The sequence below is a fragment of the Mus caroli genome, unplaced genomic scaffold (genome assembly GCF_978045245.1).
Source record: "Mus caroli unplaced genomic scaffold, Mus_caroli_1 scaffold_18, whole genome shotgun sequence".
In the NCBI taxonomy this organism is placed as follows: domain Eukaryota; kingdom Metazoa; phylum Chordata; class Mammalia; order Rodentia; family Muridae; genus Mus; species Mus caroli.
Genome location: NW_028227273.1, coordinates 50,759,396 through 50,781,181, shown reverse-complemented (window position 1 = coordinate 50,781,181; position 21,786 = coordinate 50,759,396). Strand labels below are relative to the sequence as shown.

General features: G+C 43.3%; 1 protein-coding gene across 4 annotated transcripts in view; it reads left to right on the top strand.

Annotated features, from left to right (window-relative positions):
* Rcan2 (regulator of calcineurin 2) overlaps positions 1 to 21,786 on the top strand; it is a 221,407-nt gene that overhangs the window by 186,106 nt on the left and 13,515 nt on the right. For all 4 annotated transcript variants that reach the window (XM_029470897.2, XM_021186129.3, XM_021186130.3 and 1 more), the window contains 2 exons: positions 16,772 to 16,945; positions 19,048 to 19,219. In XM_029470897.2, the coding sequence (XP_029326757.1) occupies positions 16,772 to 16,945; positions 19,048 to 19,219 (346 nt within the window). The remainder of the gene's footprint in view (positions 1 to 16,771; positions 16,946 to 19,047; positions 19,220 to 21,786) is intronic.

The window sequence follows — 21,786 nt, the reverse complement described above, 5'->3', positions numbered from 1 at the left end:
ACAGGAGAAACACTGGGGCTTGAGGCTGCCAACATATCTGTGGCCTCTACAAGTACATGTAGGTGCATGTGCACATATGTACGTGTTCTCTATGTCTCTCTGTCTCTGTCTCTCTGTCTCTCTGTCTCTCTCTCTGTCTCTCTGTCTCTCTCTCTCTGTCTCTCTCTCTCTCTCAGAACCATATAGGTACAAATTTCAGATTTAATGGGCCACATGTCTTCACTCTGTGTTGTTCTTCAAAGTCCCAATATGAAACAAATAAAAGTGAATATGGTCCAATAAAACTTTATTCGCATAAACAGTCAGAAAATTAGAATTTATTGTGGTTTGCTTACCTGCTTCCCAGGAAACAGAAACTGAGTAAAAACACATCCCTACATACCCTGTAGTCATACTTCTGAACTCCAGAGGATGGGGGATATTTGTGATCTCCCAAAAACAAAAATCAGGTGACATAAATCATATCTGGCATTCTCAAAATGCTTACGACCTGTCATCTTGGAGAGTAGATATGACTCAAATCTCTGTCCCTTTGAGACTGAGCAGAAAATATTAACCAAGGAGTAAGGAACTAAAGAGACACATGGTGCAGCAGACCTATAAGTGAACCAAGAGGGTCTACGGGACAGAGCCTTAAGAGGATGCTTGATAGAATAGCTCAAATAAGTTGGAACTGGAGGGAGAAAATTTCAGTGTTAATGAGACAAAAGGTTGATACCTTCAACAGGAATAGAAAGGACTTTAGATATTCTAGGAATGAGACAGATGTGATTGTTTAATGAGACAACTGGCAAGGCATACCCACATGAGTGCACGAAATAGTGCTTTTGATACAGCAAATCCAAATCCCTTTGGGTGAGGATATTTAACAGGAAGGCAGGATTGGTGGCCTAGCATTTCTACAGTCCTGGGCACCGGGGACCCAAACTCAGGCCCTCTGCATGGTGCTGGTGATGGTGTTGTTGTTGCTGCTGCTGCTACTGCTGCTGCTGCTGGCACTGGTGGTGGTGCTGCTGCTGGCACTGGTGGTGCTGCTGCTGGTGTTGTTGCTGCTGGTGCTGGCCCTGCTGGTGCTGCAGTTGATGGTAATGATGGTGATGGTTAGTGGCCTCTTGTCCACAGGCTTGATTATAAGGACATAAAACTCTTTTTAATTAAAACAGTGATTTCCTTAAAACTATTTTGTGCAGTATGTGCAGGTGTGTGTGTGTGTGTAAACCATCTGTCACTACCTATTTTGTTTTTGAAACAGGATCTTTCACTTCGGACAGCATGCTCACTAATTAGCATAGTCTAGCTGGCCAACAAGCCCCAGAGAGCCTTCTGCCTTTGTCTCTCCAGCACTGGGATTACAAATATACCCCACAATGCCTGACATTCTTTATGTAGGTTTTGAGGATTGAGCTTGCAGCACAAGCACTGAGCCATTCTCCCAGCCCTGGTGTGAAGCTGTTGAACACCGCTCATCCTCAAGGAGGGCTGGTAGGTGTTAGTAGTTCCTCCTATTTCTGAAAACTGAAAGAATTCGAAGTCTCTGTGTGTACTTCGGAAGTGCCCAACAAATAGGCTAAGCAGCCAGACTCCGTAGTTAAAAATGTGATCAGCATCATTTTCATTAGCCTATCATGGAATTTTAGCCACTGTCTTCGTTAGGGTTACTATTGCCTTAATGATATACCATGACCAATAAGCAAGTTGAGGAGGAATCTCTTTATTTGGCTTACACTTCCATATTGCTATTCATCATTGAAGGAAGTCAGGGCATGAACCTGGAGGCAAAAGCTGATACAGAGGCCATGGACAGGTACTGCTAACTATCTTGCTCTACATGGCTTGCTCAGCCTTTCCAATGGAATCCAGGACCACCAGCCTGGGCTTGGCACCACCCACAATGGACTGACCCCGACCCCCCCATTATCACTAATTGAGAAAATGCCTTATACCTGGATCTCATGGAGACATTTTTCTCAACTGAGGCTCCTTCCTCTCAGATGACTTTAGCCTGTATCAAGGTGACACAGCTCAGCCACCATTAAAACATAGCCCATAAGCAGCCTTTGGTAAAGAGACACTGGTCTATACTAAGATTAGCAGAGGAAACCTGCACATCTGGGTGGGTTCCTTCTCTAGACAGGACCACCAGGTCTCTCCAGTGAGCTGAAGGATATAGTTCAGGGATCCCTGACTGAGAGGATCAGTCAGCTGGGAATCACAGAGCCACTGCGTCAAGACACTTCTGAGGTTGCAGCATAATGAATAGCAGCAACCCCGAGTTTCAGTGTCCTGATTTGAACAATGCGTTATATAATAATTCTAATTACAATGGTCACTAACTCTGAGTTACTGGTTTCTCCAGCTTTCCTTGCCTCGCTCCACATGGATTTATGCCACACAAAGAGAAATAATTCTCCATGTAATTGTTAGTAAAAAAAAATCGTCTTACTTGGCTGGCAAGGGTCTGAGCCCTAAATTAAATACATGAAAGAAACATGAAACACATATGTGCACCATATGCATATTGAGAAAGAAACTTAACTCCATTGCCCTAATACTGTTAAGTTGTTTCTGGTATGAACTGTCCATGGAAAACTCTCACTTATCTCACTTATATATGTATTGAGGTTTTGGTCATTTAATGATGTTTGTAACCCTTAGATGCTACTAGCGAGGGACTGTAAGCTAGTTCAACTCCTATGCAGATCAGAATGGAGGTTCTCAAGGAACTAAAATTACATCTGCAATGGGAGCCAGCTCTCTCACCCCTGAAGGACAACACTTCAGCTCTCTTCCCTTTAATAGACAAAGCTTCTTCCTGATTTCCTGCCATTTCTCCTAAGACTCCATGAGAGAGTGTGAGCGAGCAGCATTAGTGACTCAGGACAAAGGCCTTGTGCGTCCTTTTGGATGAGCTGTAAGCAAAGAGATGAAAGCTGTGTTGGACCCTGTTTCCCTCTGCCATTGATGAGCTAGCCTGGGAGCTGGGCTCTCTGTGGTGAATTTCCAGTCTTTAGCTAAGGCTGGCCCCCTTAGAGAAAGTATTCATACCCCCTTTCCTCTCCATTTCTTTAACTGTCTCAGGAGTTCACTGTAAGTAGAAATGAGCATATATGAAAGGGAGAATTAGAGACGACAGAACCATATGAAGCCTGCGCTGCATCTATTTGCTGGCCTATAGATTCCCAATTAAAATTTCAGTCACTGTAGACAATGGTGCTCCAAAGTTATGCTCAGTGTTAGCTGTGTCCATAGTGGGTTTTGTTGGTCCGGCTCAGCCTTTGGTGGTGTTGACTGTCATGTTTCAGTTTGGAAAGGCTTTTGTTTAGGTACCTTGTATCCTGGGGGTGGGGGCAGGGGATTGAGGGAATTATTTTTATTTTTGAATACCAAGAAAGTCGAATGAGAGAAATTTGCATGTGGTTGTAGTAGCATTCAAGCCCACCCTGTTTTATGTCTTCTGATCAGGAAAGAATAAACAGAGCCTGAGTGAAGTAGAGAAGGAGAAATGGGAGGAGGGGCAGGGCTGATGGGAAACCTCAGGAAGCAGGAAAACGGCCCTGTTAGATTTCAAAAGCCGCTCAAGCCTGCTGCTTTAAAAAACACCAAGGCCACTTCAATTTCATGGCCAGAAATAAGTAAGAGGATTCGACACTGCATCCGCAACCTCGCTTTGATCGTAAGCCAAGTAGAAAAATGAGCGGATTAGACTTCCAATTGCGCATCTTCAAAAGGACGTGATAGGGAACTTATTTAGAATTTAGCCTTTTAATTTCACATAACACTTCCTAAACATGTGCTCATCAATTATTGAAAGACCAATGAGAAAGCAGGCCTTGCCTCCACCCTGAGAATCTGGAACACTGTTTTTATTGAATTCCATTTCTGCTTTTTTTTTAAATAAGTGTGTGTGTGTGTGTGTATGTGTGTGTATGTGTGGTGTTCATGAATATGCTTATAGAGGGTATCAGATCTCCTAGAGCCGGAGTTACAGTTGGTTGTGAGTAGCCCATTGTAGGTGCTGGGAACCCAAGCACAAGTCCTCTATAGGAGCTCCTTAAGAACTGAACCATCTGTCCAGTCCCTCTTTCCCTCCCTTCTAAGTGTGTCATCATATGGTGTTCCTGGGAGATGTAGTTCCCAGAATGAGCCTGCAAGCTGGAAAGCATCAGCAGGCCCTTGACCTGCAGTTTGGAAAGCAAATGAAGTCTATTCCCAGGAGCTTCTTGCCATGAAAATAAATGTAAGACGCATGCAGGGGGCAGCTGGTAGCCAGTGCTCAGCTCCCATTCATTTCCATGATCTTCAGTTTTCTCCCTGCTTCATAATAGTGCGATTGTCTAACAAGGAACTGGGGGTGTGAGGCTTAGAACCCCTCAGAAATGAAGAGGAGGAAAGAGACCAACAGAAAAACAAAAGGAAGCATTAAATATGTACTTTATTTTTAGTTTTAATGATTGAGTCATTTTTCTTTCTTTCTTTTTTATTTTATTAGATGTTTTCTTTATTTGCATTGCAAATGTTATCCCTTTTCCTGGTCTCCCTCTGAAAATCCCCATCCCTTGTCTCCTTCCCTCTCCCCCTGCTCACCAATCCACCCACTCCCACTTCCTAGCCCTGGCATAGAACCTTCACATGGCCAAGGGCCTCTCATCCCATTAATGATCAACTAGGCCATCCTCTGCTGCATATTTAGCTGGAGTCATGAGTCCCACCATGTGTACTCTTTGGTTGGTGGTTTAGCCCCAGGGAGCTCTGGGGGTACTAGTTAGTTCATTTTGTTATTCCTCCTGTGGAGCTGTAAACGCCTTCAACTCCTGTAGTCCTTTCTCTAGCTCCTTCATTGAAGACCATGTGCTCTGTCCAATGGATGGCTGTGAGCATCCACTTATGTATTTGTCAGGCACGGGCAAAGCCTCTCAGGGGACAGCTATATCAGGCTCCTGTCAGCAAGCTCTTTTTGGCATCCACAATAGTGTCTGGTTTTGGTGACTGTATATGGGATGGATCCCCAGGTGGGGCAGTCTCTGGCGAGTCATTCCTTTAGTCTCTGCTCCACACTTTGTCTCTGTGACTTCTTCCATGGGTATTTTGTTCCCCCTTCTAGGAAGGATCAAAGTATCCACATTTTGGTCTTCCTTCTTCTTGAGTTTCATGTGGTTTGTGAATTGTATCTTAGGTATTGCGAGCGTCTGGGCTACCTGCCCCTTAAGATAATATAAATGCCATTTCAGTTTCATAGAAAAATCAGTTGGAGAACACCATTTTTAAAAAGACAATCAAGTTAATATGAATATATAAGTCTTTTGATCATGTTGCCCTCCTGCTTAGAGTCACAATCTCGTTTGCATGCATTAAATTAAACACATATTCTATATACCATCTGCTCTCTGCACTCTCTCTTAACACTGCCCCTGACAGACACACATCCAGCATGATGCAGTCTCCTGACAAGTGATTCTGAGTTTTTGAAAAGTTCTAAGGAAGTAGAAATTAAACCTAGACAGAATAACAGGGTGAGATTAAGAATGTGTCAGATTCAATCACACCTTCCCCATAGCATCTTTATACAGGGAATCTTAATCCATTTGCCTAGTGCAGGTAGAGCATTAACCAATATTCCTTTTGGTGGTGTGTGGGTCAGAAAAAGCTATTCTTCCAACATTGTGGACGCCCGACTCGCCAGCAAGGAAGACGCCACAACAGGATTCTTCTGCACACATTTATTGGGAGAGCTTGATAGCGAAGGTGAAAAGACCCAGAACCCCAGAACTGGTGCTGCTTATATAGGCCTAGGAGTGGTGTGTCTATACCTGATTGGTTGTGCTTTCAGTACCTCATTTACATTCCCCATGATGGGCTGTGACTTGGCGAGAAACCCTTATGCACATGCGCACATTGGTTGTTTACCTGAACTTACGGGCGGTGGCCAGCGGTAGCCAGTGCCATCTTGTAATGGCGTATGTGGCTTCCCACACAACATTAATGCACTCATTGCTCTACCAAGTGATCTCTCTTTGGAGTCCAAACATCCTATACGACATATGGTCAGTAGTCCCTATGAAATGAACAAGACATAAAAGGACAATGACACCCTTCCTGCTCTTGAAGTCCAAAGTAATGAGGGAACCATTGCCCTCACTAACTAACCTCCAGTGAGAACACAGTGGAAGGAAGTCCAAACCTGAGTGGTGTTGGAGAAGGGCCACTCAGGTGTGAGAGCTAAGCTGGGTTTAGAGAAACACTTCAAAGTTACCTAAAACAAAATGGCATGTCCAGGAGAAGAGTGGACAGGGGCCGAAGAGAGTCTGGAGAGAGAACAACCTTCCTTTGGGAAGTTTGCCTAGAATCTAGGAAACAGGATGGGGCAGCAGCAGGGTATGTGGTTGGTGGGTAACTGGCAACCATCTTCTAAATGTCCTTGAATGCTCTGCTGCACTTCATGGCAAAAAAAAAAAAAAAAAATTTACGGATTTTTATAACTTGGGACTTTCTGTCTGAAGGTCCTCTCTAGCAGTGATCTTTTCAGGTTGCTTTTTTAAATGTCCCCATAGTGAGCATGCCCAGAACAGTCACAGGCTCAGCTTCGGGGAGCTCAGAAATCAGCGGTAACATGAAGACAGTATGAGGGGTGATGGCTGAAGAACAGTGAGCTCAGAGGATTCAGGGGCTGTTGGGTGCTTACTGTCAGTGAGGGAGAGGAAGGCACAGGACATTTAGCATCTGGTTTGAGCAACTGGGAAGATGGGAGGCATGTTTGTAGAAACATTGTAGAGCAATTTCTAACTTGTTTAGGTCCATTAAATTTAAGGTACTTGTGGGCTATCTCACAGCATCTACCCAGGGCACAATGGAATATGGGATATCACCTTGGGTATCATGCCTGAGACATCATGCACCATATTGTCTGAGACAAGGTTTACACTGGCCTTGAACTTGCCAGGAAATCTAGGCTGGCTGGCCAGTGAGCCCGAGGAATCCTCCTGTCTCTGCCATCTCAACTCTGGAATAACAAATACACATCACCATGATTTGGGTTTTATATCATGGTTTGGGATTGAAGTCAGGCTTTCACTCAGCAAGCACTTTACTGACACTTGTGAAGCTTTTCAGACAAGAAACAAATGTCTGTGGTTAACTGAGTGTGCTGGCTGGTTTTGTATGCCAACTTGACACAAGCTAGAGTCATCAGAAAGGAAGAAGCCTCAGTAGAGGAGATGCCTCCATGCGATCCAGCTGTAAGCCATTTTTTCAATTAGTGTTCAATGGTAGAGGGTGACCTCCCTGGGCTGGTGGTCCTGGGTTCTATAAGGGAGTAGGCTGAGGAAGCTATGTGAGGCAAACAAGTACCTTTCCATGGTCACGGCATCAGCTCCAGCCTCCAGGTTTCTGCCCTGATGTTCCTGTTCTGACTTCCTTCAATAATAAACAGCAATGTGGAAGTGTAAGCCAAATAAACCTTTTTCTTCCCCAACTTGCTTTTGGGTCATGGTATTTTGTTGCAGCAACAGAAACCCTAACTAAGACATGTGGGCTCTACATTTTAAGCACATAACCACAAATAAAATCAGGGTAGTGCATTTATAGCTAATTTTATATGAAATTTTAAACATTTCTCTTTATAGTCTTAAATGTTTTTATTTTCTCTTTTTGGTTTTAAATATTTATGGACAGAGGCACTTGTAGATAAAGACACAGACATGGATGAAAATTAAAGGGAATATAGACATAGCAATATTTATACAGCTACATCTAATGGGACAAATATATACATAGAAATAAATTATTGTCTAGCTTTAATATAAGATTAATAATAACAGCTCACATACTTACACTGTGATCACACTTCAAATACCTTAATTATCTTGATTTACACCATACTCAGGACACCTGTGAGAGATGGATGCTACCACTGTTCCCAATTATAAATAAGAGAATAGAGATATCAGTGTGTCAGGGTAGAAAGGGACCAGGATTTGAAGTAGATTATATGGTGCCAAGCACTGTGTTTCTAACACATTTGTGTAGTGTCTCATGGTACCTATACAACACTTGAGTATAAAATCCAATCCCATCTTTAATTACATGAGCACAGTTAGAGCCTACATCTGACCAGGTTGATGCTCACCACAGATGATTTTGTGCAATAAAGATCAGAGAAGAGAAAGAATAGATGTCTCAGGAAAGGACAAAGCTGTCATTGGCTCTTGAGAAATGTCCCGAGTGAGGTGACCATCAATACTATGACCCAGTATGTGCTGACTATAAGAGGGCAGCCAGATATGTCCTTTGTTTGCAGTAGATGACCATGAGCACAGGTCCAGGGTTCTGATTCACAGAAGTTCACATCTGTTTTCAGAGGCCTGCCTGTCTCCTCATCCTGTAGGGGACTACATCCCTGTTACCCCTGTACTCTCAGGCATGCCTTTGATGAGGAAAGCGTTCTGGTTAGCCTTCTACTGCTATAAGAAACATGACCAGTGGCAGCTTGGGGAGGAAGGGGTTTGTTTGGATCATGCATTCTGGGGCATAGTCCATCATGGAAAGTCAGGGCTGGCACTCAAGGCACAAAGGCAGGACCTGAAACAGGGACTATGGATGGATGCTGCTTACTGACTTGCTCCCAACGCTTATCCTCAACTACTTTCCTCATACCTTCCAGGACCACCTACAACAAGGGTAGCACTGCCCACAATGGCCTGGGTCCTGATCATTAATCAAGAAAATGCTCCACAGACTTACCTGCAGTCCAGTTCTAATTAAGGTTCCTTCTTCCCAAAGGACTGTAGTTTACACGAAGTTAACAAAAACTAACGAGTGCAGTCGGGGTAATCTCAAAGTTCAAAGATATTTACAAATAGATGGTGACTTGGTCTGGCTGGATCGGACTGGTGTGACAAACCATTATAATTTGGTTTAATGGGATGAGGGAATCTTACCCAGAAAGTAGCCTGTCACTGGGTGGAGTCTGAACCAACGAGGGCCCCTAGGAACACAATATCATCTGCAGATCTCTGTATTCATTCAGTTATCTGACTCTTGATACTCCTTATTAGATAGCTATGAACTAGGTTCTAAGCAAACAGGCTCAAGCAAGGAGGGGATATGCTAAGCTGTATAGACTGTATGCCATTGGCTGAAATCCTATTACTAATATGCACATCAGTTAACAAAACTGGCTGAACTGACTTCTTAGTGGGAGATTCAGATTTCTTTGCTCTCATCCTGCTGATAAAACCTTCTAGGGAAATGATCAAGATCAGCTAAAAGCCTGATACTATGACCATGAGAAGAAAAATATATGTATTTATCTTCATCCCCTGTTCACAAAGCCCTAGAGTCCTTAAAGCAGGGAGAATCCATATATCCTTTGGTGTACTAATGAGAAAGGTGAGTTTCCTGTTGTCAAGGCAACCTGTGAGTAGAAGGTGGGTAAATTCCCAGAGGAAGAGATAGGTAAGGTAGAGTTCATTGCCAATGGCCAATGAAGTAGTGAACTATGTCTAGGTAAGGAGACCTCCGTGTAAAACCAATGGTCAGAGTTCAGCAAGCTTCCTGTGAGGTGCTGGGAGGGTGGTGTGACTAGGAGTTGTGGAAGCTGTGTATGGCTCCTCACACACTTGCTGTGTGTTCTCCACCATGTGACTATTGCTAAGTTGGCTCCTTTGTAATGGATGGGTAAGTGTAACTATGGTGGAGGAAACTTTGTGGAAATCAACTGTTGGTGACTGCTAGGTCAGAAGCATAAAACCTTTTGTCTTGCGATTGGCATTTAAACTGGGCACAGTCTTATAGAACCCTCACCAGTGACCTGACATTGCCTCCAGGTAGATGATACCGTAAATTGTACAGGGCCCAGTGGTGTCCCGAGAATTGGAGAATCTGTGGGGAAGATGCACAGTTTAATGATCAGAAGTGAAGCAGCTGAGGGTAGAGAGTAGCAGGTGGGTTTCCCTATACTTTCCAGTCACAAACACTACACTTGGCTTACCTGGGCTGAAAACCTAGACTCTAGCTAGGCCTCTGTGCATGATGCCACTCTCCATGTCATACTTGTAGAAAGGAATGAAGCTTTTTTTTCTTACACTATTACACTGGCTATTGGGGTCACATTTTTTTCATATTTTCCTAAGAGTTGCAGAAGTTATAATGTTTTATTCTAATTCTTTAAAAACATCATTACTTTCATACCAACTTTTATTATTTTGATTCATGAGGGATTCCCTAAGTTGTAAATGTTTGATCTCATCTCTGTTCAAAAGACCATGGTGACTCCTGCACATTATTCTGGTTTGGGATTTGTGGAAATCTGTTTGCATTCTTTTGTTTTGTTTTTTGTTTCCATTTTTTCTGTTTGTTTTCCTGGTTTTGAACATGTGACAGCTCAGTAGGAATGGAGACTCTCTGAACAAAACAACCCGGAGCTGCATCCTCCAGAAGAGCAGACCAGAATGGCACACAGCCTGGGTAAAGTTCTGTGCTGAGAGACGTTCATGGGGAAAGAAAGTGGTGTAGAAAAGTGAGGCTTCTTTCCCAGTTTGGAACTAGGATTTTTATTTATCATGTTTCTCCTGGGACCTTGTGAAAGGGACTTAGAAACTCTTTCCAAAGACTTCCTTTTCTCAAAGCAGACGTGGAGTGTGCCCATTACTTTTATCAATAAAGAAAACTTCTGACTTCCCCGTAGAGACTGGATGGAGTGATGTGTGTTGTTGACATGAGCACAGACTCTGGTTTCTCAGCTCTGTAGAAATGGCAGAGAAGCCTCACGTCCCCAGGTGAGGCTCAGAGAAGTAGCAAAGCCTTCCCCTGGTCCATGTACAAGTGCTGGCAGATGTCTGACCTTTAGCTAGGACTAGTGTATTGAAAGTAAGCTGTGGACCACAGCATCCTCCTTGGGAGCCTGAAACTGTTTCCCTACAAAGACCTCCTGCTGATGTTAGCTAATATCTCCTCCTCAGGCTGTACATAATAACCATTTTGTGTTTCTGGATTGTGTAGTAAGACCCCTCCATCAGAGCCAGCAGAACATGCCCAATCCCAGCTTTTCTGTTTATGTAGCTGTCATTTCTTGAGTCTCTCACATATTTCTTTATCCCCATGTCAGTTAAGTTTCCAGGAGCTAGCTGTGCAGGACATGGCAACCCCTCTGTCTGTAATGTTCCTGTATTTCGGTAACATCTGGGCCAGAGATGAGACAATGCATGCATTAGTAATAAGGGGCTGGACAAAGAGATTATGATGGGTTAAATCCAGACACAAGAACCACCCCCATGCAGATATGCAGATTAGGTATCCCATTCCCAAAAGTCTTGACAGCAGGGCCCCCTGAGAGGTCCATCAAAGCCAGTATCACTCTGATGATGGGATTTGCCTGTGACAGTCCATGATAGCCATGGAAAGGTGATAAATTGTTTTCCTTCTTTGACAGTTTCTAGGTTTCATCTGACAGATGAAAGTCTTATGATTTTTGAAATGCCCAGTTTCTTATTAAAATCATTTAAACCTACAGGGACACTAAGTCTAAAACACTGGAAACTATCTAAGGAATATGGTGTGGTTTCACAGAAAATAAAGCCTCCCTCCCCTGAACTCCCCACACAGCCGTCTCACAAGTACAGCACTGGCTCTTTAGGGTGACGAGAAAAATCTGCTTCTTCATTTTGTCTTGGGATCTCCAGGCTCCTTTGCGTGTTACTGGCAGGTTTTATGCAGTATAACTCGCTTGAGTTTGCTAGCTTACCTAATTGTACAGTTATCTGGCTTGCAGTAGGCTTCCTTTGTTTAGACAAAAGCCTAAACTCTAGCAGTCATAACTCCAATTCTCTCTTTCTCAAATGTTTTTAAGGAGTTAGGGAGAGAACCATCAGATGTTATGTTTGGTCCACTGTCTGTCTGTAAAGTAAAGCCAGTGTAACTATTTGAGGTTTCCATAGTGTTTTCTAAAATCCTCTCAGATTCTGTGCCACCCACCAGGTAGAATGGATGTCTTGAGCCCTTTCTTGGTTTGTTGATTTAGGAATTTGTAGTTGCAGATATTTTGATCAGAAATACACCATCCATCATTCTGTCACACTAACAAGAACGTTGCTCATTCCTCATAATAGTCCCTTTATGCAGACTTGGACAGATCTCATGGTCTAGTTTTAAGATCAGAGCCATCTTTGCTTTGTAGACTCCATGAACTAAAGAATGGGTGAGCGTTGCTTTGCCTAGCGTGTATTTACAAAGATGGCTGGTGTTATGTTGGCCCAGCTGTGACAGAGGTCATAGGTATGAGACACTGTTCAGCTTCACTGAACGTATCCACTAGACTCCAATTATGCTTCTCCTCTTGTCCCCACTGCCTTTTTCTTACTCACTTTCCGTCTTGACTTGTGTTACCCTATCATGTGTTCATAGGTATGTTTGAATACCCTTTAAATATGAAGCACAAACTGGATAAGTACTGATTGCAGATATGTAGTAAGAAACTTAAATAAGACTTGCTGCCTGTCAAAGTTTGGAGGAGAGGGGCCATGAAGCCCCACCCCTAGCTGAAGAGCTATTGGCATTTGCTGACTGATGGGGGAGGGAAAGTCTGAGAGGCTACCCATACTCTAGTAGAACCCATGAACCTACAGGAAGCTCTAAGTGTACTCAGTAAGTTCTTTATCTGGGGCTAGAGAGATGGCTCAACTGAGCAGAGGAGGGGACCATTTGGTAGAGAGGAAGGCACTGTCAAGAAAAGAGGAGGGGGCCGAGCCAAGCACTGTGGGAAGGATGAAAAAGAACACAGACTATGGGATGTGGGTGACTACTTCAGTGAAGCCCATTATGCTACTTGCTAACTTATAAAAAGGAGAACCCTCCAGGGGCTGAAGACATGGGTCAGAGCTCAGACAGAGGGCTCTAGTTTGGTTCCTACTGCCCATTTCAGGTGGCTCGCTGGCTGTAACACCAGCTCCAGGTGATGCAATACACCTACCCACCGCTCCCTCCACTTTCCACATGATTTTCTTAAATAGTTGTTATGTGTGTTGCCAATGATAAACCACAAACTTTAATGCCAAAATTCATTTTGGAAAAATTGTATCCACCGGATATTTCCTTGGTTGTCATTTTTAACTTGTATGATTCATTCGTCATTTTGTAAGGCCATATGACTTAGGAAAGTTATTTTACATGACAGTAACCACTACATTGTAAAGTCTTGCAGGGGTTAAAACTCTGCTTAAAGTACAAGATTAGATCCATGAGCCTTAGCATAGTTAAAGTGTTGTTTGGTTGTGGCTTCAGAGTCTGAGCTGCAACAATCTTCTGAAGCGACTATCTGTCAAGCATTGTAGTGTCAAGGGAAAACAGACAAATTCCTGAGAGGCTATTCACACAATGTACACTTTACCCACCGTGTACTTCTACACACTGTTGAGTCACAGAAGCACTGGAAGTAGGTAGAAAATTAAAAGTGAGATGATTTGCAAACCTGCAAAGCAATGACAGTCTTCTGACCGTATATTGCCATTTTTTTTCAGAAAACAGAAATTTCCCCTCATCAGGTTATGATATACAAAAGGCCTATTACTGTTGCTTTGCAATGCAGATATAAGTAAAGATTTTTCTGACTTCTGTCTTATGTCTGGTATGATCAATATTAAGAGTGAAAATCTAACACTAAAAAAAAGCTCATTCTTTTGGCTCTCTAGCAATCTCTGGGAGTTCAGCGTTCTAAGACCAAAACCTGCTGACCGCCATGATGGAACAGCATAGAGGCGACAGGGAGATCTTACAGCCAAGTCTGAGGGCTTCCACAGTGAAGAAAACCATCAGATGGAGAACCACAACATTTTAACTGTGTGCTTGGCTGCCACTGGGCATCAACACAGTGATAGCTTTGCTGTGGTCGATGCAGGTGGAAGACCCCTGTGGCTGGTCTTACTATGCAATTGTTTTGTCTACATTGATGGCCTTGATGTGTTGTGCCTTCCTCCAGCCAAATTGTCCTATATCCCATTTATTGCCTCAAAATATGAATATTCATAATGTCACTAATGGAAACCTCCTCATTCTTGGCTGGATCTCACTCACCCCCCTGCAAGCTCCTGAGAACATCTAGAGGGCCTTCCTAGCACACAGCAGATGTTTCTTGTCGACACCCTAGGTATAAAGCCCTATATGGCCCAATGCAAACCCTGGTCCCTATGCACTGAACTGAATCTCTAAGTATGGGTATTGGGAGCTCCTTTTGTGGCCCTATTTTCTAAGCTGGGCCCTGTACTATGTAAGAGTAAACACTAGCTCAAAAGCAATGGAGAAGCAAGGATACATTTGTTTCTCTCTGCTCAAAAGTAGATGAGAGTGGATGTGTGTGTTCCCGCTTCTTGGGTTCCCGCTTTGACCTTCCCCACAATGGTGGACTGTAATTTGGAGTTTCCTTAGCTTTGTATCAGGATATTTTATCACAGCAACAGAAATGACAAAGGATACTTACACTAGAAGCTGAGGCCAGAGAACTATAGTGTAGAACCATCTATTGAAGATCAGTAGACAGCAAGTGCTGCTGATTGGCTAGGGCATTTCAACGTGGAGAATATACATAGAGCTATTTGTCCAGAACCCTTGGCCCAGCTCTTTTGACTCATTTCCTCTAACATGAGCACTTAAGGTTGGCAGCTCAAACTGATAAGCGTTGTATTAAAAAATAATAGTAATATATAAAAAGGATATTCAATGAGGGACAAAATCTACCCTCTATTAGTCAGTTGCTTGTTCTTAAGCTTTGGTGTGTAGATGTGGGGGTAGAACCTCTCAACTGGTAAAGTGAGTGAGCCAGAGAGAGGACTCAAGAATTTGGCCCTAAAACACATGCTAAATGAAAAACTGAGTTCTTAGCATCCTCTCCCGTCCCATTCCTGAGGACGGCTCATAACTAATCAAACCACTGGCTAAGTTTTGGCCAGCTCTGAGCACTCCTACTGCGTAAGAGGAAAGGATGCTAATTATCAAAACTCCTGTCTGGAAAGGCACAGGACTGGGAGAAAGAATTCCTTAAGGAACACCTTAGAGTGGTAGCTGGAGGCACAGGCTTTGGGGCTTGCTTATCCTAAAACTTGAGAGATGATGGGGGAAACCCATCATTCCACCTATGGTAAGGGAGGATGCTTGGTTTGCTACTATCAGGCAATGAGAAAAGAACAAAGACAGAAAAGAGGGAGAAAGAATCTATTTAATTTCTGTAAGCATAAAGAAGCAAAGCAAGCCCAGAGCTTTGACTAGGCACTCTGCATTGTTGGGATGGGATGACATTGGCATACAAGAGAGCAGTCGGACATGGGAGTTAAGCATGAGAAGAGCTGTGGTGGGTTCAGCCTGGGGTGTTGCTAGGTTTGGAAGGACCAGGGGCATGTACATAAAAGGCTAGGATAAAATCTTCCGGATGCCAGAGAGACAGGAAGCTCTTCCCTGATGTCAGGGATCTGTTCTAAAAGACAGCAGGATTCAAGAGTTCCAAACCCCACAGCATCCTTTTTCCTGTGGTCACAGCGTTAGCCATTGCCCCAAAGCCTGTGGTCATTTTATAGCCATCCATCTTTTACTTATACTAACTACATTTCTTCCCATCAGTCTAGTAGTCTGATTATTCACATAGTTCAAAAGCATCTCTGAAGCCAGGGCCCCAGGGACTTTGACTGGACTTAACTTACCGAATGAGTCGGGATTATAGATTTGTAAAATGATGTGAGTGAGGAGAGAAAGGTTAAATTCAGCATCCACTAGGCCAACTTGAGGTTAAAATTCTATGAACCTGCCGCAGGCTGGAAAGATGGTTCAATAAGTAAGGTTCCAATTAAAAGCAGGATGACAGTAACATGCAGCTGTAATTCCAGGGCTTGGGGTGGGCAGGAACAAGCGGATTCGAGAGTTTATAGCCCAGGCAGCCTCACTGGAATGATGACCTCTGGTTCACTGAGAGACTGTACCTCAAAAACCAAGGTGGAAAGGGATTGAGAACAACACTGGGCAACAACTGCTGGCCCCGACACAATTTTATGATTCTTGTAGAATCCATTGTTCATGCATTTCGACAAAATACTATTGACTGTTGGAATTTAAAAATTAGGATTTTTTAATTTTTAATTGTAGAAATTTTTCTGTTAAGACCCATTTCAGCAGTAAAAATGTACAGTGCTTAATATATACTGGTTTTCTACTTTTAAGTTCTTTAAGACTAAAAAGAACTCTATAGATAGTGTTAAACACACACACACAGAGTTCTCTGAATTTCCTTTTATTTCCTTTTTTGACCCCTCTGGGTGTTCTCTCATTTGCGTCAGTGTTGGACTCTCAGGTTAAATTTTTAAACAATCACATGTCAGAGAAAAATAACACCCATCTGTGTAGCCTCCTAAAACCTAAGGCGAGACCATACCTTGTACCGAGTGAACATGTAATAGGTATTTTCCAGTAGAATAAAAATTGTTCATTGAATTAAACACTTTAAATCATTGCTTTGTATCATAGAGTCTTGGCTATACTGCAGGGAGAAAATAAACCTTAATCTTAGTGGTTTGATGCAATAAATATTGTTTTTTTTAATGCCAAAACAAAGTTGGCTGTAGGTCATATGAAGAACTCCCTCTTCCTCATGGCTACCCAGGCGAAGGAAGCTTATGTTTCTAGCCACTGTGCCTTCTGTTTTAACTTTCTTCTCTCAACAGCCTACCAAGGTTACCTGCTCTTGTCACAAGACACCATATAAGACCCATGCCCAATGGATTTTTTTCTCTGTTTTTATCAGGAAAAATTCGAGGGACTGTTCCGGACCTATGATGAATGTGTGACGTTCCAGCTGTTTAAGAGTTTCCGACGGGTTCGAATAAATTTCAGCCATCCCAAATCTGCAGCCCGTGCCCGGATAGAGCTTCATGAGACCCAGTTCAGAGGGAAGAAGCTAAAACTCTACTTCGCCCAGGTAACTCTTTACCCTGCTGGTTTGGCGCAACATTTAGAGGACGTGTTGCTTTTGGAGAAGAATCAGATTCAATTTCCAGCATGCACATGGTGGTTCACAAACATCTGGTGCCCTCCTCTGACCTTTTAGGGTAACACAGACGCACACACAGACACACAGACACACAGACACACACACACGGTGCATACACATAAGTGTGGGCAATACATTCATGCACATAAATTAAATTTAGAAGTATAAAAAGTCATTGTTAATTGGAAAAATAAATAAAATTAAAATGTAAATGAGAACCTCAAGAGATGGTTATGCAGTTAAGAAAGCTGGCTGCTCTTCTAGAGGACATGAGTTCGAGTCCTAGCACTCATATGGTGTCTCATAATTGTTTGTAACCCCTGTTCCTAGGGAACCAATGCCCTCTTCTAGCCTCCTACACACCCATAAATAGGTTTTCTGTTGCAGTTAGTTCACTAAGAAATTAATTTAATGGTTGTCTAAGACCTGCCCAAGATAAGCCAGTCAACATTCTAGCATGGAGAGAAAAGGGGGTTCATGAGCCCAGACCTCCAACTGAGGGACTTTCAACAGTTGATGGATGCTAGGGGAGGCGGGTGTTTCCTTGGTGGTGTGGTCTCTGGTAATTGAGTATGGTTCAGGGGATGGTCCCACACCCATGCTCATATGGACAGCACTAACCGGACTCAGCGGATATGAAAACATAAAGAATATGAGGAAGGGAAAGGAATGGAAGAAAATCTGATCAAAATACATTTATACATGTATGAAATCCTCCGAGCTAATGTTTTTAAAATAAGGAGAGAAATGGACACTGACAGTGAGTCCCAGACTGAGCAGTATCTGTGTCCTAGGACAGAGGCTCTAAGACCTGCCAAGCTAAGTTCTAACTAGGACAAGTCACAGAACCTCACTGGGACTCAGAGTCCTCATCTATAAGATGGCAATGATGACATTATCAACCCATGTAGCTGCCGTGATGGTGACATGGAAAGCTGTGTGCAGCTGTGCCTCGATTTCTGGTAAAGGGACAATAAATTCCAGCTAGGAACTGCAACAGAACTGATCTCACCACAGCTGACTCCTAACCTTCCCGACAGGGTTGTGATTAACATTTAAATGATAAGCTTAATGGTATACTAAATACCTTCCTGATAAAGAGTTATAAATCCATGAAACTTAATTGTATGTTTTGCAAAGCCAAATACTCACTATTCTGAACAGGGATGGGTGTTTCTTAGGGATGTTCATGAAGCCCACAGCACTAGTTGTCAGTATCCACTCTCCATCAAGGCCTTATCCATCACTAGGCAACAGTCACCTCTCAAGTATGGCTTCAGCTGCTGACTCCTGCTAAAATCCTCCATCTCTTATAAATTCATGTAGCTAGAACAATCTTAGATCATCATTTATTAAAACCTGCATCAGGACCAGTTGGCCTGAGGCAGGAGACCTTGCATTCAAGGCCAGCCTGAGCTCTACAGTAAGACCCTGTCTCAAAAAGACCATGTGTGTGTGCGCGTGTGTATATGTAATTATTATATATAGAGAGATATAGATATATAATACATAGGTATATAGATATATAATACATACATGATAGACACATACATAGATACATACATAGCTATATAGATAGGAGAGAGAGAGATTTCCATTAAAAGATAACATGGAGTTACCATGTGACTCGTAATTCTCTTCTAGGTACTAAAAATCATAAACTCAAACAAATACTTAAGCAAGAATTCATAGCAGCACTGTTCACAATAGGCCAACAGTGAGAACTACCTAAAGTTCTTCAACAGATAAAGGGATAAAGAGACAATAGTATGTTCACACAAAGGAATATTATTCAGCTGTGTGTGTGTGTGTGTGTGAGAGAGAGAGAGAGAGAGAGAGAGAGAGAGAAATCTTGGTGTCCCTGGTGCTCATTAAAAGATGGAAACTGCTGTTTTTTTAGGATTAAGTAAACACTGAGTTCAGTACACCGTGTACTGTAAGGAGTGATTGCCACTGCAGTCTGGCCCTCAGTGAAGCCCTGCCCAGCTGCAAGCGTGGACAATCACATGTCTCATTATCTTGTTTGAAAGGTCCAGACCCCAGAGACAGATGGAGACAAACTGCATTTGGCACCCCCACAGCCTGCCAAACAGTTCCTCATCTCACCCCCTTCATCTCCTCCTGTTGGCTGGAAGCCTATCAGCGATGCCACACCAGTCCTCAACTATGACCTCCTTTATGCTGTGGCCAAACTAGGACCAGGTAAGCGCTTGTTTCTTCTTCAAACTAACCATTCGTCAGCAACCCAGAACTGCCAAGTAAAATTAACAAGCTTGAATGCATAGGTTTCCCCATCACATCTGCATTTCAATGGATTCCTTGCTCTCGGTGGACAATGGGAAGGAGGGATGATGGGTGAGAATGCAGTGCTCAGCTCTGCACCTTCTGCAAAGCAACTTGGGAGCCTCTGCTAATTCTGGGTTGCAATGCAGGTCTTAAGTGCGGAAACAGCTACCCAGTGTTGGGATTTCTCTTTGTATCCTGAGATATGCAGAGGAAGATGCTCTCTCAGCTGGCAAGAGGCTACCTTGCTATCTTGACAGTTTTATTACTGCCACAGATATGAGTATGCATCCTGGTATCCTCAAATATGTGGCATCCTTCTTATGAAAATGAAGACTTCCAAGTCCTGCAAGAAGTCAATGAAATTGTGTGTGTGTGTGCATGTGTGTGTGTATACATATAGTATACAGTCACATTGTTCCAGTGTTGATATACTGCAGCTTAATTGTTCATTCCAGCTACAGACATTTACTGCCATACTTTTCTGCTCTTCTGTGAATGGATGTTTAGATTTTTCTCCAAATTTTTGCATTATAATCAAAGCTACTATTAGCATCCTATTTGGGTATCTTTGCATGCTTCTCTAGTGTTATTACAGATTTTCTCCCAAGCAGTGATACCAGCTCTGATTTCAGCTGATGAAGCTCCTTTGTACCTCAAATTACTTTTCCTTGTCTTCTACAAAGAGAGGAAATGATTGGAATGGAAGGGGCAAAAATCAGCACTGTAGAAAGGAAGGATGAATACTGGCCCAGAAGCCAGCTCTCTGTGCTAGTGGTTCTTCTAGAGTAACTCAGGACTTAAGAAAACAACCCCAGTAGCCTGGCTCCACCCTAAGAGAGGTGAAGTTCAGAAACGTCCACTGATTCTAACCTACGGGTGAGTTTAAGAACTGCCAGTACCCTAGATGCTAAATTCCAAGAATAATGAACTTAGAATACAATCTTCCCAGTATACATTACACAACCAGGGAGGTGTTTTATTCAGAGTCACCCACCCTAGAAACCTGATTCTCATGTGCACTCTCTGTTGTCAACCATGGGAAATGGAGTGAGCAATGGGTCTGGTTTGCCAGTGATGGAAAGATTCCTGGGGGGTGGGACTTCTGTGTTAAAACCAGGAGATTCTTAAGAAGAAATGGTCACCCTACTGTGTTTGATAAAGATGGAGACTGATTTGATTAATTATTATTCTCTCTGGGGGAATGGCTGCCTGTTCAGTGTGGAGCCTGCCTTAGAAGAAAGCTTCTCCTGGTGGACCCCGAGCCACTTGGCTTCTGGGGCCCTAGAAGTGGCAATGGTTTCACCCCCAGAGAGCCACTGTGAGAAGCAGTAGGTGTGCAGGATAGGCTGGTGAGGGAGGTGATGGCATTGATAAGTGCCTTGCTCACTTTCTGGAGTCTCTCCATTCAAGAAGGGCCATGACTGTGGAGGGCAGTAGCATGGTGACATGTACAAAGACAGGTTTTCTCAAGCCAAGCCTTGGAAGGCCATTACCCATCACAGAGGCAGGAATCCTCTAAAGCCAAGAGGGCCCCGCGGGCTGCCAGCTTGACTCAGCTATGAATGGGTACACACTAATGGGCATGTTGAATAGTTGTTCTAGATACGAGCACATAGAACTTCCTGCAGAATCACCAAGAGCCTAGTTGGCTGAGTTACATTTTACAGGACTGGAGACTGGGAACCCAGGGTAAGAACATCAATTACTAAGAACACTGCTAGGTAATTACAAGACTTTGCTCATCATCCTCCACTGTAAGCGTGAGTGTGTGTGTGTGTGCATGTGTGTACACATGTGTGCATGTACTTCCATGTGCATGTATGTATATCTGAATGTAGGCTAGAGATCAAACTCTAGTACCACTCTTCAGGCATCATCTACCTTTTCTGCTGTTGGTTGCTTGGTTGGTTGGTTGGTTGGTTGGTTGGTTGGTTGGTTGGTTGGACCAGGACCTCACATGGCCTGAAACTCAATAAGTAACTGAGCTAACTGGCCAGAGATTCTTGGGGACCCAACTGTCTCTTCCTCCTCAGCACTGGGTTTTTAAGTGTGTACCACCATGCCCACATGGGCTCTGGACTGTAGGTGTTCGTGTTTAAACAGCAAACCCTTCATCAGCTGGAAGCCATATTCCAGCCTGGTGTTCGCTCTTTACCAAAGTGGCATCTTGATTTAAAATGTACTGGGATTGTAGCTCAGCTGACTTGTGTTCTGCCTACTGAGAGTTAGTAATCCAGTAAAAGCTAATCCTTTTGTTGTTGTTGGTTTGTTTTATGAAGGATATAATCTTTCATTTGGAGTCAGTGCCAAACGAGAGTAAAACAGAGAGGAGATGAGGACCAGCCTCAGCCTCCCTCACTGGCTAGAAGTCACCATCAGGGACGGGTATGACCTAATGATAGAAGGAAGCGGTACATAGAAAGAGCAGGGATTGGGCCCTGGCAGGGATACTTGTAGAACCTGTCACAGAGGAGGCAGAGAGG